Source organism: Raphanus sativus, chromosome 2 (genome assembly GCF_000801105.2).
Source record: "Raphanus sativus cultivar WK10039 chromosome 2, ASM80110v3, whole genome shotgun sequence".
In the NCBI taxonomy this organism is placed as follows: domain Eukaryota; kingdom Viridiplantae; phylum Streptophyta; class Magnoliopsida; order Brassicales; family Brassicaceae; genus Raphanus; species Raphanus sativus.
The window spans coordinates 25,724,391-25,737,497 of record NC_079512.1 but is presented as its reverse complement, the minus strand read 5'-3'; the positions used below and the strand labels follow the sequence as shown (position 1 = coordinate 25,737,497).

The following is a 13,107-nucleotide window of genomic DNA, read 5'->3' as shown; positions in this document are numbered from 1 at the left end:
CCTTATATTATAACCGTTATAACTATTAGTGGCACCAGTTTATATATAAAATATCTAACGCACGGCAGTGTTTGTTGACAATCATGGTCATCGGCTTGAACGATCCTCATTCTATTAAAAAGTATTGTTTAGTGATCCTATTAGATATATATATATATATATATATATATAAAATAAACTATGAAGTTGATTGCGCTATGGTCAGGCTGAATGTTCTAAGCACATCTTAGTTAGATTTATAAATATCGAAGATTAGTTGAAGCGAACAGATCGTCACATATGAATCTTGAGATTTTGAAATAAAATCTCCGCGTTGCTTAAAAATGATTGATATTCTTCAATTTTACGAAGATGCATGTGTAGATGTGCCCGAAACCACACGCTAAGGAGTAGTTGATCACATGCTTCCATTAAAAAGTTGTTATCAAGTGTAGTTGAGCCTCTCCATATTTGGCAAAAATATGCCATACAATTTTTCCCTTACCATTATATAACTGATTTAAATTTGTACGACCAAAAGTAGAAAAGAACTAGTTCAAAATTCTGAGATGAACCACTTATAGGTGGGTTAGTGGTAGGACGGATTTTGGATTGAGAATGAGATTCCCAATACTCCTGGGTTCGAATTCCCGCAGCTGCAAACACTCATTTGAATACCTGGGAGATGATCTATCCGTGGGTTACACCTCCCACCCGGGAGTTAGGCTTGGTTCCATTAGTGGTCCGGGTTTTAACCCTTTATCTTTTCAAAAAAAAAAAATTCTGAGATGACATTGGACAACTTATTTAATACCATAACAAATTTTAGTTAATCTTAAAGTTTATCAAATTAAATTAAATTATTCAGATACCATAAAATCGATAAATGTTTTTCCTTGTTTCGATAATGCGACATATAATGCTTTCATGAATTTTAGACATGTTTGACCGGTTACTGAAATCATTGATCGTAGGACTGGTTGGTAAACGGTATTATGTCTCAATTATCGTTCGCTATTCGTCGGAAGATATATATTTTTCTCATTCCCCAACCAACATACATGCATGATACACATTAAATGCTAATTCAAAGTGTGGTAACATGTGTGTATCCACAATTATATGAAAACAGATGCGTATATACATATTAGGTAAAATGAAAAATCATATTCATGAATGCAATCATAATCCATTGTGGACTTTCATGAACATTTACGGATAATGGTGGACAATCCGTACTCTCTTACACTTACATTTGCAAAATCCGTCACATCAGACAAAATTTTCAATATTTTATTTTGAAAGTGGTAGAATGACTAGAAATCTCTGGAAATGCTAGTCGCTCTCTAAACCCCACAAAGTGCTACATTGCAGAATTGTTATTTTAATGTTTTACATATAGTGTGTAGCTAAAATGTAGATTGATTTGATTTATTATGGACGAAACCGAAAAAGAGTCGGCACGTTAAAAAGGGACGAAGAAGGACCAAGAGAATTATGTGTTCTGCCGAAGAGATGAGGTTGGGCCTAACAACGACGAGCGAAAGTGAAGTTACGTTTGCTTTTAAATTTATAAAATTTGAAAAATAATTTGAGTTCCTTAGAGCATTTCCAGTGGTAAATATCCAATGGAGTTTTCAACACAAAAACCAAAGAAAAACGAAGAAATAGAGATAGAAAAGAGTATTAGAGTATCTCCAACTCTACTTCATTTTCTATTCCAAACATCATTTTGGAGTAAAATTATCTTCAATTCCATTCTATTTTCAACTCCAAAATAGAGTAATGGCTAGGGTTACTCCATTTATGAAGTAATCTTACACATTACTCTATTTTGGAGTTGAACTCTTTTTATTTATAAAATGGTCTTTTAAATTTTTAGTGTTTTTATTTCTTACTTAAAAAAATATTGTAAAATGATACAATAACATAAAAAACAAAATATTTTATTATTTAATAATTTGACATTCGCGTTTCGCTATTGTGAAAGGATCTGTTCATTTTTGAAAAAAGGTTACATGACATTATGACTACATGTATAATTTTACACAACATGATAATTGAGGATGAGCGTGAACTCGATGCACCAATTGAAGTTGCAAGAGAAGCTCCACTTATAGAGATCGAAACTGCAGAAGATGAAAATGTCCGATTTCAAAATTTTTTACTCGATTTAGGAATATCAAAGATAAAAAACCTTATTTTTCATTACGAAATGCATTAGTTGATCATTTGTGGAAAAAATATTTGAATACTCATTATTGAACCAACTTATATATCATGTTTTACTCTATTTTATGATTTTTGTACCTTTTAATAATAAATGTTTAATTTAAATAAATTATATTTAAGGTATTTTTGCAAATATAAAATTGTTGGGATTAATTAGTAAACTTTTATAAATATAAGATATCATTAACAATTATTAACTATTTTTGGAGTAAGAAATAGAGTAATACATTGGAGTAAAACATCACTTCATTTTGGAGTTGCACAATTTTGGAGTAAAATTTGGAGTAATACATTGGAGATGCTCTTAGGGATGGGGATGTATTTTTTTCGAAAAGGCTGGGGATGGGGATGTTCTTATGAGATACTTTCAACTATTGGACATTTTCAATGGTTACATCTTTTTTTCTTTGATACATATATTTTTTTTACTTTGAAAATATAGAGAGAATTTGCTATAATTGTTACCTATACATTATATTCTTCAAAAATGAATATTTTAAATATATTTATTATGAAATCAGTAACTTTTTAAAATATTAAATTTTACCTTTTTGTTCTGTTTTAGAATAAAACAATACAACAATTATATTACCTGTATAACTAAAGCTTATTAAATTAAAAAAAATTATTACAATGCACAACTAAACAAACAGTGTATTAAACATAATATTTAAATTTGAAAATATATACTATATAATTTTATTTTGGTGAAATGAAATATAAAAATGAGAGATTAATTTTGTAAACGAAAAGTTACTCTTTTTTTTGTCACAAAAAGTTACTCTAAAATAAAATAAATAAACATTGTTACTCTATCTTTAGCGTACCGCTGATCTCTATATTTGATACAAAATATAACACAACTATTAGATATTGTTCGATAAATATTGTTTAGACTTTAGATGAAAAAAAACAGAATATCACTGAAGATGTTCTTAGAACATCATTAGTGAAGGTACCTCACATGGTCTCTCGCAATACAAATATTTAAAAAAAAATGAAAAGTGATGAGAGAGGTAAGAAAAATGGAAGAAACGATTGTTCAAGAAGATACTCTACACAAAAGCTGAGAAGACTTTTTTAACACTTGTCATCACGAAATTGGTCTAACTATTTATTTACTTAAATACTCTCTCCGTTTCATATTACTTGTCGTTTTATGTTTATACACATAGATTAGAAAAACATTTAATTTTATTTATTTTCAAAATAGAAACACTACTACCAATACACCTAACCATATATCAACCAATTGAAAAATAGAATAAAGAATATTGACAATAAATTTTGCATTGAAAACCGAAAACGACACTTAGTTTGAAACGAAAATTTTACTCTAAAACGACGAGTAATTCGAAATGGAGAAAATATTAATTATGCTATTTAATAATATTAGTGTAATAAAGATGATGTATTCTTGGAAGATACATTCCCACTAATGTTTTTTTTGTAATTTACATTCCCAACTAATGTTGCTCTTAGATACTCGTAAAAAAACATTGCACGTGTGTGTTTAATTGTTTTTTAAGTTTCTGAAATGCTAATATTAAGTTTCTTAGATATCAAGTTGAGAAACTTAATGGGGATCTTAGCTGTTCATCTAAATCATATGCATTCAAAATAACAGAGAAAAATGAATAGAATGGTAAAGTATGAAAATATCACATTTTACACGTGCTTAAAGCAAGAGGGAGACGAGACAAACGGCATATGGATTAGTTCGCGTTGATGTAAGAAACGCATCGCCGTGTTGCTAGAGATGTCGGTAAATGTTGTCTTGGCATGTCTTATCATGTGCCCTCCAATAACAAGGCGTTCACACTTGATTCTTTTTTAATATCTTTTGGTTTGTCAATTTAATATGAATACATTATACAACTATATAACTCTTAACATGTATTGATTGTTTTTCTCAACTTGCAATTCGTTGATTAAAAGTTTGAAAATAGTACTTAAATCGAAAGGCAAAACCTACCACAGTAGAAACATCCGCATATCCACATAACTTAATCAGGAAATCAATATGACTTGATCGGTAGTAGTTTACCAAAAAACTATCAGGAAATCGATTATTTTATGTGAACCTATTAAATGATCTTTCGTAAGTAAGTACATATTGGCATATTATATAGTTATGACTTGTTAAGAAAAAAGTAGCTTTTCTCTTAACAATAGACATTCCATTTGTTTTTTTTTTTTGTGTTTGCTGAAGACATCACATTTGTTGGTCTTGAGTTATCATAAATATAGGATTACTAAAACAGCAACTGTTGATGGCAGCAGTGGTGAATCTCTTGTATGTGCTACTGCTACTCATGAGAGTTATGAAAATTTGCAGGTGAATGGGTGATAATCAATTTATCTTGTTTTAGTTGTGTATTACAGTCTATGTTTCTTTATCGGTATCCATGTAAATTATCTGGTGTGGGTTATATTTGCTTTCTAATAATTTTATATTTTGAAGATTTTTTGTTCATCCGCCGGATTATGTACTAAACATTGAATTATTTCTTTGAATGAATAAATATCAAATGATAGAAAAGCAACCAAATAGGAAGTCAATGGGATTCTCTAGTTGGTTCATAAGAACCAAACTAAAATCCAAAGCGAGCGGTATTATCTGGTTCTACAAAACTAGAAGTTTAAAAGTTGGACTTGGTTCGGTTTGGTATATCCCTTGATTTTCATGCCATAGGCCAAACTAAAAAAAATATTTTACAGTAAAATATAATTATTTTTGTAAGATGTATCTTTAGCAAATTACAAAAATGAGTTTTATTTTTATGTTTCATTTATAAAATAAAAATTTTATCGTAAATTTTTTATTTTAGTCTAAAATATATTTATTCTAAACTTATATATATATACCATAAGGTTTACTTTGCAAGATTCAGAATAAAGACTAAAAAGTAATCATAATGATATTAATATTTATTTGGGCTTAGAAATCATTCGAATTATTTTATTACAGTGAATATTTCATATAAAAATAAACAATAAGTGATATTTATTAAATGAAAAGAAAAAAAATATTCAAAGATAATATAGATATAACAGCCGTTGATTGATTTTTAAACTTAGGTTTTGACTATAACAAAAAATTTAAAGAATTTAAGAACATGAGCAGTGGTGATTTCTCCACCCAGCTTTTAGACTAAAATAATAAACAAAAATAAAAGATGAAGAGTGAGAAAATAAAAAATTAGAAGAAACGTCCCTTGAAGAAGAGCTTAAAAACTAAAGTGAGAAATGATTATCCCACATGCATTAGTCTTAGTGGTTCAATTTTTTTATTTTTCTAATAAACAAATTTAACTAAATTATAATTATATGTGGAAGATACTCACTTCATGTACTTTACCGATGCGGATGCTCTAAGTTGTTATTTAGCTTCAAGTTATAACTTCTTTTGAGAAATGTTTCTGTAACATCCCGAGTTGTGATATGTGAAAAGGCTTAAGAGAATTGATTTGGCTACTTATGTCACAAAAGTTGACTTACCTTTTCCGGAGCACATCCTGAAAGAACTTCAGAGTTAAGCGTGCTTGAGCTGGAGTAGTGGAAGGATGGGTGACCTATCGGGAAGTGATTCGCGATAGCGTGCGAGTGAGGCCAAAGCACGGGGAAAGGTCGGGTGGTGATTGCAGGGTCAGTAAACAATGATTTCTAACCTTGAAAAATTAACGACCGACCGTCGGATGGGATGGGGCCCACGGGCCGAGAGAGCGGGCGTGGGTGGCCCATTAGCCGTGGGCGGTCGGGGCGTTACAAGTGGTATCAGAGCTGGTTAGCCGTCTCAGTTCTGACCTGAGAGGCGTCTTGAGACCTGTCGTGGGGCGCAACGAGGGCGTTGCGTTCTTTGAGAGGGGGTGAATTGTAACATCCCGAGTTGTGATATGTGAAAAGGCTTAAGAGAATTGATTTGGCTACCTATGTCACCAAAGTTGACTTACCTTTTCCGGAGCACATCCTGAAAGAACTTCAGAGTTAAGCGTGCTTGAGCTGGAGTAGTGGAAGGATGGGTGACCTATCGGGAAGTGATTCGCGATAGCGTGCGAGTGAGGCCAAAGCACGGGGAAAGGTCGGGTGGTGATTGCAGGGTCAGTAAACAATGATTTCGAACCTTGAAAAATTAACGACCGACCGTCGGATGGGATGGGGCCCACGGGCCGAGAGAGCGGGCGTGGATGGCCCATTAGCCGTGGGCGGTCGGGGCGTTACAGTTTCCATCAATAGATTATATAAAATAACCTCAATTTTTTAATTGGAGGTTTTAGATTCGGTTAATAGATGATTCTTAGTTTTTCTTACATTTTAATTAAGAAAAGCTAAGAATTATCTCTTAAATAAGAGATATAAGAACCGTTTCTAAGCCGAAAAGTGTCAAAAATAAAAAAATATCAAATCATGAGTTAATAACCCTAACTAAAAGATCAGGGTTAATCATGCCCTTATACCCTAGACCAATGTTTTAAATTGTCGCATGAAGGCACGACTCTACTCGGAAACTTGCTAGGCGTTCCCATATGCAAGTTGAACTAGCGAGTAATGCAGAATGCGTTTCCGGTATGCTTCAGTTATGCCTAGCGAGTAATGCAGAACTCATAGATTAATTAAGAATTAACCAAAAATTAGTTTTAAGATTTTTTATTATACTTTATAGTATATAAATTGGTATACGTACCAAATATTGTGAATCCTATGTAGTCTCGTAACTTGCTTATAGAGGTTGCAGATCAAATACTATCGTAATTTTTTCACTATTCAATATTTGAGACTTGTTTAGTAGTTTACAGATATTTAATTGTCTGATTTACTTTGCTTTGAAAAAAATATGGATATCTGATTTTTGGATATCCAAAAAATTTACAAAAATTTACGAATATTTACGGATATCTCATACACTTGGTTTAATACAAATAAATTTATAAAAAACCATATAATTTTGTCTTTAAAATATATTTTGACTTAATATAAAACATAAAATAAAGACTTGTGAAACTATATGTTTCATATTTAAAAAATAATAATTAATGTTCTTATAAACATAAAATTGTAGATGAGTTATAGTTTTTTATAAATAATTTATATTCATTTTTTAATTTAATATTTCTATAAGTAATTTTATAAATAAAACTAATAGAGTTATATGTTAAAATAATAGTTATATTAAATTATACATTTAAACTTATATATTTAGTTGTACATATAAATATATTTATATAAAAGTTGAAGCGTATTGAATATCTGATTTTAAATTTTATTATTATTTGTGATTTATTTCGTTTTTAGCGGATATTAATTTTTAATATTTATTTTTATTTCGAAAATTTACATCTATTCGAACCAAATCAAAACAAATAACTAAGCGAATCAACTTTAGCACATAAAAAGTAAAGTCTTACTTGCTTATAGGTAGATGATCCTTTCCTACTTTCTTATAGGTAGATGATCTTTTTTGGACTTTTTTTTCACGTTTTCAATAACAACAGTGAAATTACAAAAAAAAATCAATCTTTTTTTTTTTTGTCAACTGTATCTTTATATTAAGAGGCCTGAATGGGCAATTTAAGAGAAGTACATAAAGCCCTAATTTTAGAACAAGTCTCGATAACATCTTAAAACCTGATATAAAACCAGGCCCAATTTAGTCCTAACAAATCACTCGAGACTCTTCTATGTCATTCAGTCAATCCACGCGTCTTCAATATAGAAAAGTCCGGACACGCGTCGTCTTGATGTTTTGCATGGAACTTCAAACGCTTTGAGGAGTCGCGTGTCTCTACTTGCCGCCGCGTTACATGAGAAGCATACGGAAACAACTTCACCGGCAAAGAAACACTCTCCACATGCGTCATAGTTGGGCAAAATTATGAACTTCCCTATCACCATCCTTCAGCTAAACCGTCTCTTGAGCAGGAAACTCCGTCAATCATCGGAAAAATAACTTCGGGAAGAACTCAGATGACCTAAAAACAGGATCTTTTCCGGACCATCTTGAAGATGCCGAATTATCTAAATCCTTTGTAGTATCAGCTGAAATTAATCCCACAACACCGTTCTTTTCTATCAAGGAGACTCCACTTAGACGCCAGTATTACGGCTTCACCATAAAAGAGCAGAGATTGATTCCTTTTTAAAAGAGAAGCGGGTGCGACCGAGAGGAGAGAGAAGATCCTGCATAAGAAAACGGGATCATAATTATCTGTGAAGGAGGAAACTATATATTACAAACTCAATCTTCATCGGAGAACAAGAAATAAACTTGAAGTTCTACTCCGATTCCGATTGAGAAAACACAACAAAAGATCGCCAACGCGAAAGTAAAGATTGCCAAAGCGAAGATGAAATCGCCAAGCGAAGTATCTACTAATATACATCAAAAAAACAAAAAGAAAAGGAAATATGGTAACCGGCAGCGATAGCCACCGGCCACCGAACGATGATTAATTTATGGATTTGATACGTTTAGAATTAGACATTATCAAAAAAAAAAAAAAAAAATCAATCTAATTTATCGCTTCTCACTGTTCTAAATTTTTTTCACGATTTACAAAATATATAAAAGACTTGTTTTTTAATGATTCTTACACACATATAAAAGATTATAATACTAACACATGATTCAAACCTTTAAACTTACACCTACTCCAAAAAGTTGGTAGATTTCAATACCCTTTATCAGCCAGTCTCTGATCTTCTCGTACGACCACCACTGTATCTTCCTCATTTGGTCGACCGGAGAATCCAATATCACCTGATTCTCTCTCTTAACGGAGTTATGATCTCGACAGGTATATATATCTATAAGGAACTTAATGCTGCAGCTCACTTGTTCGACGTATTTACTCACAGAACTTAGTTGTTTTTTTTTTCTTCTTTTTCTTACTATTTTAGTGATGAACCATGTTTCCTTAGTTTATTGCATAACTTCATTTCACTTAGAGGATTCTTCTTCATTGTATAGTTCTCTTGTGAGTTCATGTTTTTGTGATTGTTGTTGTTAGTTACTGTTAAAGATCAGTTGATGAATAAAGTTTTATCCTTTTTTTCCTCTCAGGAATATCTACAGATCTCAGCTTCAATCCTAGATCTCTGACTTCCTCTATTACCTTCAAATCCGGTTACTTTCTTTGACCTTTTTACTTCTCTTCATATCATAATACTAGGGAACACAATTCTCATTGATGTCTTGTTGTGTACTGTGTGTGGTTATCAGGTTTAAGCAATCGAAAGATGTCTTTTTCGAGGGTTGGGTATGCTGCTCAGAAGGGGAGGTTTAGCTGCAGTTTATCCAACGCAGAGAACGTAGCAGCTTCTAAGGACGATGAGAGAGGAAAGGATGGAGCTTTGGTCAAGATGTGCGGTATCACGTCGGCTCGAGACGCTGCTATGGCGGTTGAAGCTGGTGCTGATTTAATCGGGATGATCATTTGGCCGCATTCGAAACGTTCCGTTTCTCTTTCTGTTGCCAAGGATATCTCCAGAGTGGCGAGAGAAGGTGGGGCTAAACCCGTTGGTGTTTTTGTTGAGGATGATGAGAGCACGGTACTGAGGGCAGCTGATGCTGCAGACCTTGAACTTGTCCAGGTTTGTCTACATTCTTGTCGTTTTTATCAACTTTGTCAAATGTTGATGATTGTGTTTCTTTCCAGCTTCATGGTAATGGTTCGCGTGCAGCTTTCTCGGGATTAGTGCGTGAAAGGAGAGTTATATATGTCCTTAATGCAAGTGAGGATGGAAAGCTCCTCAATGAAGTTCCTGAGGATTGTCATCTCGCTGATTGGATTCTCGTGGATAGTGCAACGGGTGGGAGGTACTTAGAATATGTTAGTTATGCTAATTTACTCCATGGAGAAACAAGTTAACAATCACTATAGTACCTAAAACAGCTCTCTGTCTTTCACAAGTAATTTAATTATCAAGAAAGTGATAGGTTCAGCTCATGCTAGATTTACCTTTCTCCTATACTCATTTTGCCTAAGGCTCAAGTGACTTAATAGCATCTTTCTCTGTGCAATGTTCATCAATTATAACAATTTTCTGCAGTGGAAAAGGATTTAACTGGGCTCAGTTCAAGTTACCCTCCACCAGAAGCAGATATGGTTGGCTCTTAGCTGGAGGAATCAATCCCACAAACGTTTCAGAAGCTCTTTCTATCCTTCACCCTGATGGAATTGATGTAAGCAGCGGTATTTGCGGTCCAGACGGCATCCAGAAGGATCAGTCTAAGATAAGTTCCTTCATTACTGCTGTTCGCTCTGTGCAGTATTAGTGGCTAGCGACAAAGCTAAGGTGTATTTTGTAACTACAGGTTCTAGCATCAACCTGTTGTTTCCATGTCATTGTGTTTGTAACTGTAACTGGCTGATTAAAATAGTGCCCTTCCTTTTCATCAGTAATAGATTTGAGTTATAATAAGTGTTGGGTTGGCCATGATATTCATGTTTGGTTATGCTCTCGAGAACAAGATCCTGTTATGAAATATATGATATATCCATCTGATATATTGTTCAATGAAATGAGAGATTTTATCACAACTTCTACAAGTTAATGCTTTTTAATCTCAGAAAAGGATTTGCACCAAAACAAAAAGTACATAAAGAATGTGCCAAGATAAATTTTGAACTTGTCTGCCTTGTTTGTTGCAGTCTATTGTCAAGTTCTTTGTCCATTGAGTTTTGGATCTGCCTCGTAGTACACGACGTCTCCTGTATCACTTACGAAATGGTCTTGTTCCATACTTTTTATGAGGCTTCCCAGTAAGTGAAGTGGCAAAGGTCCAGAGTTTTTCGGTTCTCTGTAGTACTTTCCTAGTACTGGTTTAGCTGCTTCTGTCTAGAAAAATGGTAAAGAGAAAAATAGTAGGTATGGGGAGTTGAACACTTTAACCGCATATAGAATCAAATCAAGGAAACACTTACTGCTTCAACTAGATGATAGTGTGGGATCTGCGGGAAAAGATGATGTATCACATGAGTTCCAATGTCATGGTGGATGTTATTGATCCATCCATAATCACGATCCAGTGTCGTGAGCCCTCCTCTCAGGTAACTCCATTCCTGTGTTTTGAATGAAAAGACAGAGAAGCATTGAGATACTCTCAACCTTAAAGTGGGAAGATATTGGTGAAGTATAATTTGCATACCTTTCCACGGTACCAAGGGAGCTTGTCTTCATGGCCATGGTGATGCAAGTAAGTCACGAAGTCCAACCACATCACAAATATCTGCAATTAGTTGTGAAAACGCTCCAGTAAACATCTTCACATAAGAGAAAACAGAGGAGTACAATCAGTCACAGTAACAGCATCAGATACCCAGTAAGGAATGACGTATAGTTTAAGCATTTGGATTGGACCCATGACAAAGTTGAGACAAACAAGCAAAGCAGCCATTGCAGTCCAACATGCAGTTGATGTCACAACATCTTTCTTCTCTTTGGGAAGAAACAAGTCACTGTCTGGATCAAAATGAGAACCATTTTTCCCTGGACTTCTTCCCCACTGCATCAAGAACACAGAGAATCAGATGGATGTGGAACCAGGTGAAGTGGAGATAGTATTATGCGAGAAGGACTACCAAGTAGAAAGGATATGCGAGCATTGGGAATGGCAATGTGAACCTAAAAGTCTGAGTAGTTTTCTCCAATTTCTTGTAGAGGCTTTCAGGCAACTGCAGTTTCAGAAACATCAAGCTCCATTTAAGCACACTAATGTAAACTGGTTATAACAAGACATGTGTGTGGTTATGGAGAGTGATACATACAGGGTGCCAAGATTCATCATTCTCGACATGCCCATGGTTCTGGTGGTGAGTTCTGTGGCTAATTCTCCTACAAGGTAAAGTCTGAAGAATGTGAGATTCTGCAAACGATTCATTTCAGAGAGAGAGAAAAAGGTATGGAAGCAAAACCAACCAGCCATGGTAAGGGACAAGAATTGAGGAATGAAGAAGATGACCAGCTACACTGTTCAACCTCGGATCATTAGAGAAGCTACCATGCCCACTGCAAGGAGACCAAACACATTTGCGAGTTAGTATGTGTTCTGTTGTATCCACTTTGGTTGGTTTATGGCATGACACAGAATGTGTCTTATCTAGGAAGTAAGCATGAGGATTAGTAGTTGTTACCAGTCATGGCCAAGAACAAAGAGAGCCCAAAACATGGTTCCTTGAGCAAACCAGTAGAGAGGCCAGAGAAGCCAGCTGTTGAAGTAAGCAGCAACAGCAGCCAATCCAAAGACGATAGCTACATCTCTGACAACGTAACCCATCGACTTCCATGGATTCTTGACCCAACAGTGCTTGGGTATGGCTGCTCTTATGTCAGCCAAGTTGAATGGAGGAGGTGCACCTGGGTCGAACCTCCTCGCGTCTTCTTCCTCTGGTGGAGTCTCGAGAGTTGTTAATGGCGTGGCCACATTCAGCGCCCAGCTTCTTGTTCTAGGGAAGAACCAACTTCGGGTGTTGAGAGAAGGAAGAGGTGGGTTGAGTTTGAGAGTGGGTGATGGGTTAGAGGCAAAAGAGGTTGTGGGTTTAGGGTAGAACCTTGGGAGAGGTCTGATACCACATTCTGATAAAACACAGCTCGCCATTGGAGGAGATATCAGCTCTCTCTAGAAAATAGCTCTATTTATCCTAGCAGCACTATCTCTGGCTTTCTCTTTGAACACACATAAATGACTGAGAAGGTGAAGAGATAACGTTAAGAGAGAGAGATATGAGTTTGTGTTGGTTGATACTTGTCGTCGTGTATCTCTCTGTATCAGTCTTTCCCTGTGTTTTCTACTTTATAAAGGTTATTTTCTTTATCAAGTAGAATAGAGAGATATGTAAGTACTTTATGAGGTCAACTTCTGTCGATAGTGTTGTTGTGTGCAAACCATTAACCAAT

The 13,107-nt window shown here is 34.4% G+C and overlaps 2 protein-coding genes across 3 annotated transcripts; one reads left to right on the top strand and one right to left on the bottom strand.

Annotated features, from left to right (window-relative positions):
- The first annotated feature begins 8,752 nt into the window (after window positions 1-8,752).
- LOC108843140 (N-(5'-phosphoribosyl)anthranilate isomerase 1, chloroplastic) lies at window positions 8,753-10,650 on the top strand. 2 transcript variants are annotated; one of them, XM_018616243.2, is made up of 5 exons: window positions 8,753-9,005; window positions 9,272-9,334; window positions 9,431-9,801; window positions 9,867-10,027; window positions 10,261-10,650. In XM_018616243.2, the coding sequence occupies exons 1-5, from the start codon at window positions 8,993-8,995 to the stop codon at window positions 10,484-10,486; spliced, it is 834 nt and encodes a 277-aa protein (XP_018471745.1). In that variant the 5' UTR covers window positions 8,753-8,992; the 3' UTR covers window positions 10,487-10,650. The 2 variants fall into 2 exon arrangements, with proteins under 2 accessions (XP_018471745.1, XP_018471749.2); XM_018616247.2 differs by having other exon boundaries at window positions 8,760-9,005; window positions 9,284-9,334.
- A 38-nt stretch (window positions 10,651-10,688) lies between these two features.
- LOC108843142 (temperature-sensitive sn-2 acyl-lipid omega-3 desaturase (ferredoxin), chloroplastic) lies at window positions 10,689-13,016 on the bottom strand. The gene is made up of 8 exons (XM_057002764.1): window positions 12,345-13,016; window positions 12,130-12,219; window positions 11,979-12,045; window positions 11,793-11,885; window positions 11,531-11,716; window positions 11,360-11,440; window positions 11,136-11,273; window positions 10,689-11,049 (listed from the first exon to the last, which is right to left on the bottom strand). The coding sequence occupies exons 1-8, from the start codon at window positions 12,806-12,808 to the stop codon at window positions 10,870-10,872; spliced, it is 1,299 nt and encodes a 432-aa protein (XP_056858744.1). The 5' UTR covers window positions 12,809-13,016; the 3' UTR covers window positions 10,689-10,869.
- Between the last annotated feature and the right edge of the window lie 91 nt (window positions 13,017-13,107).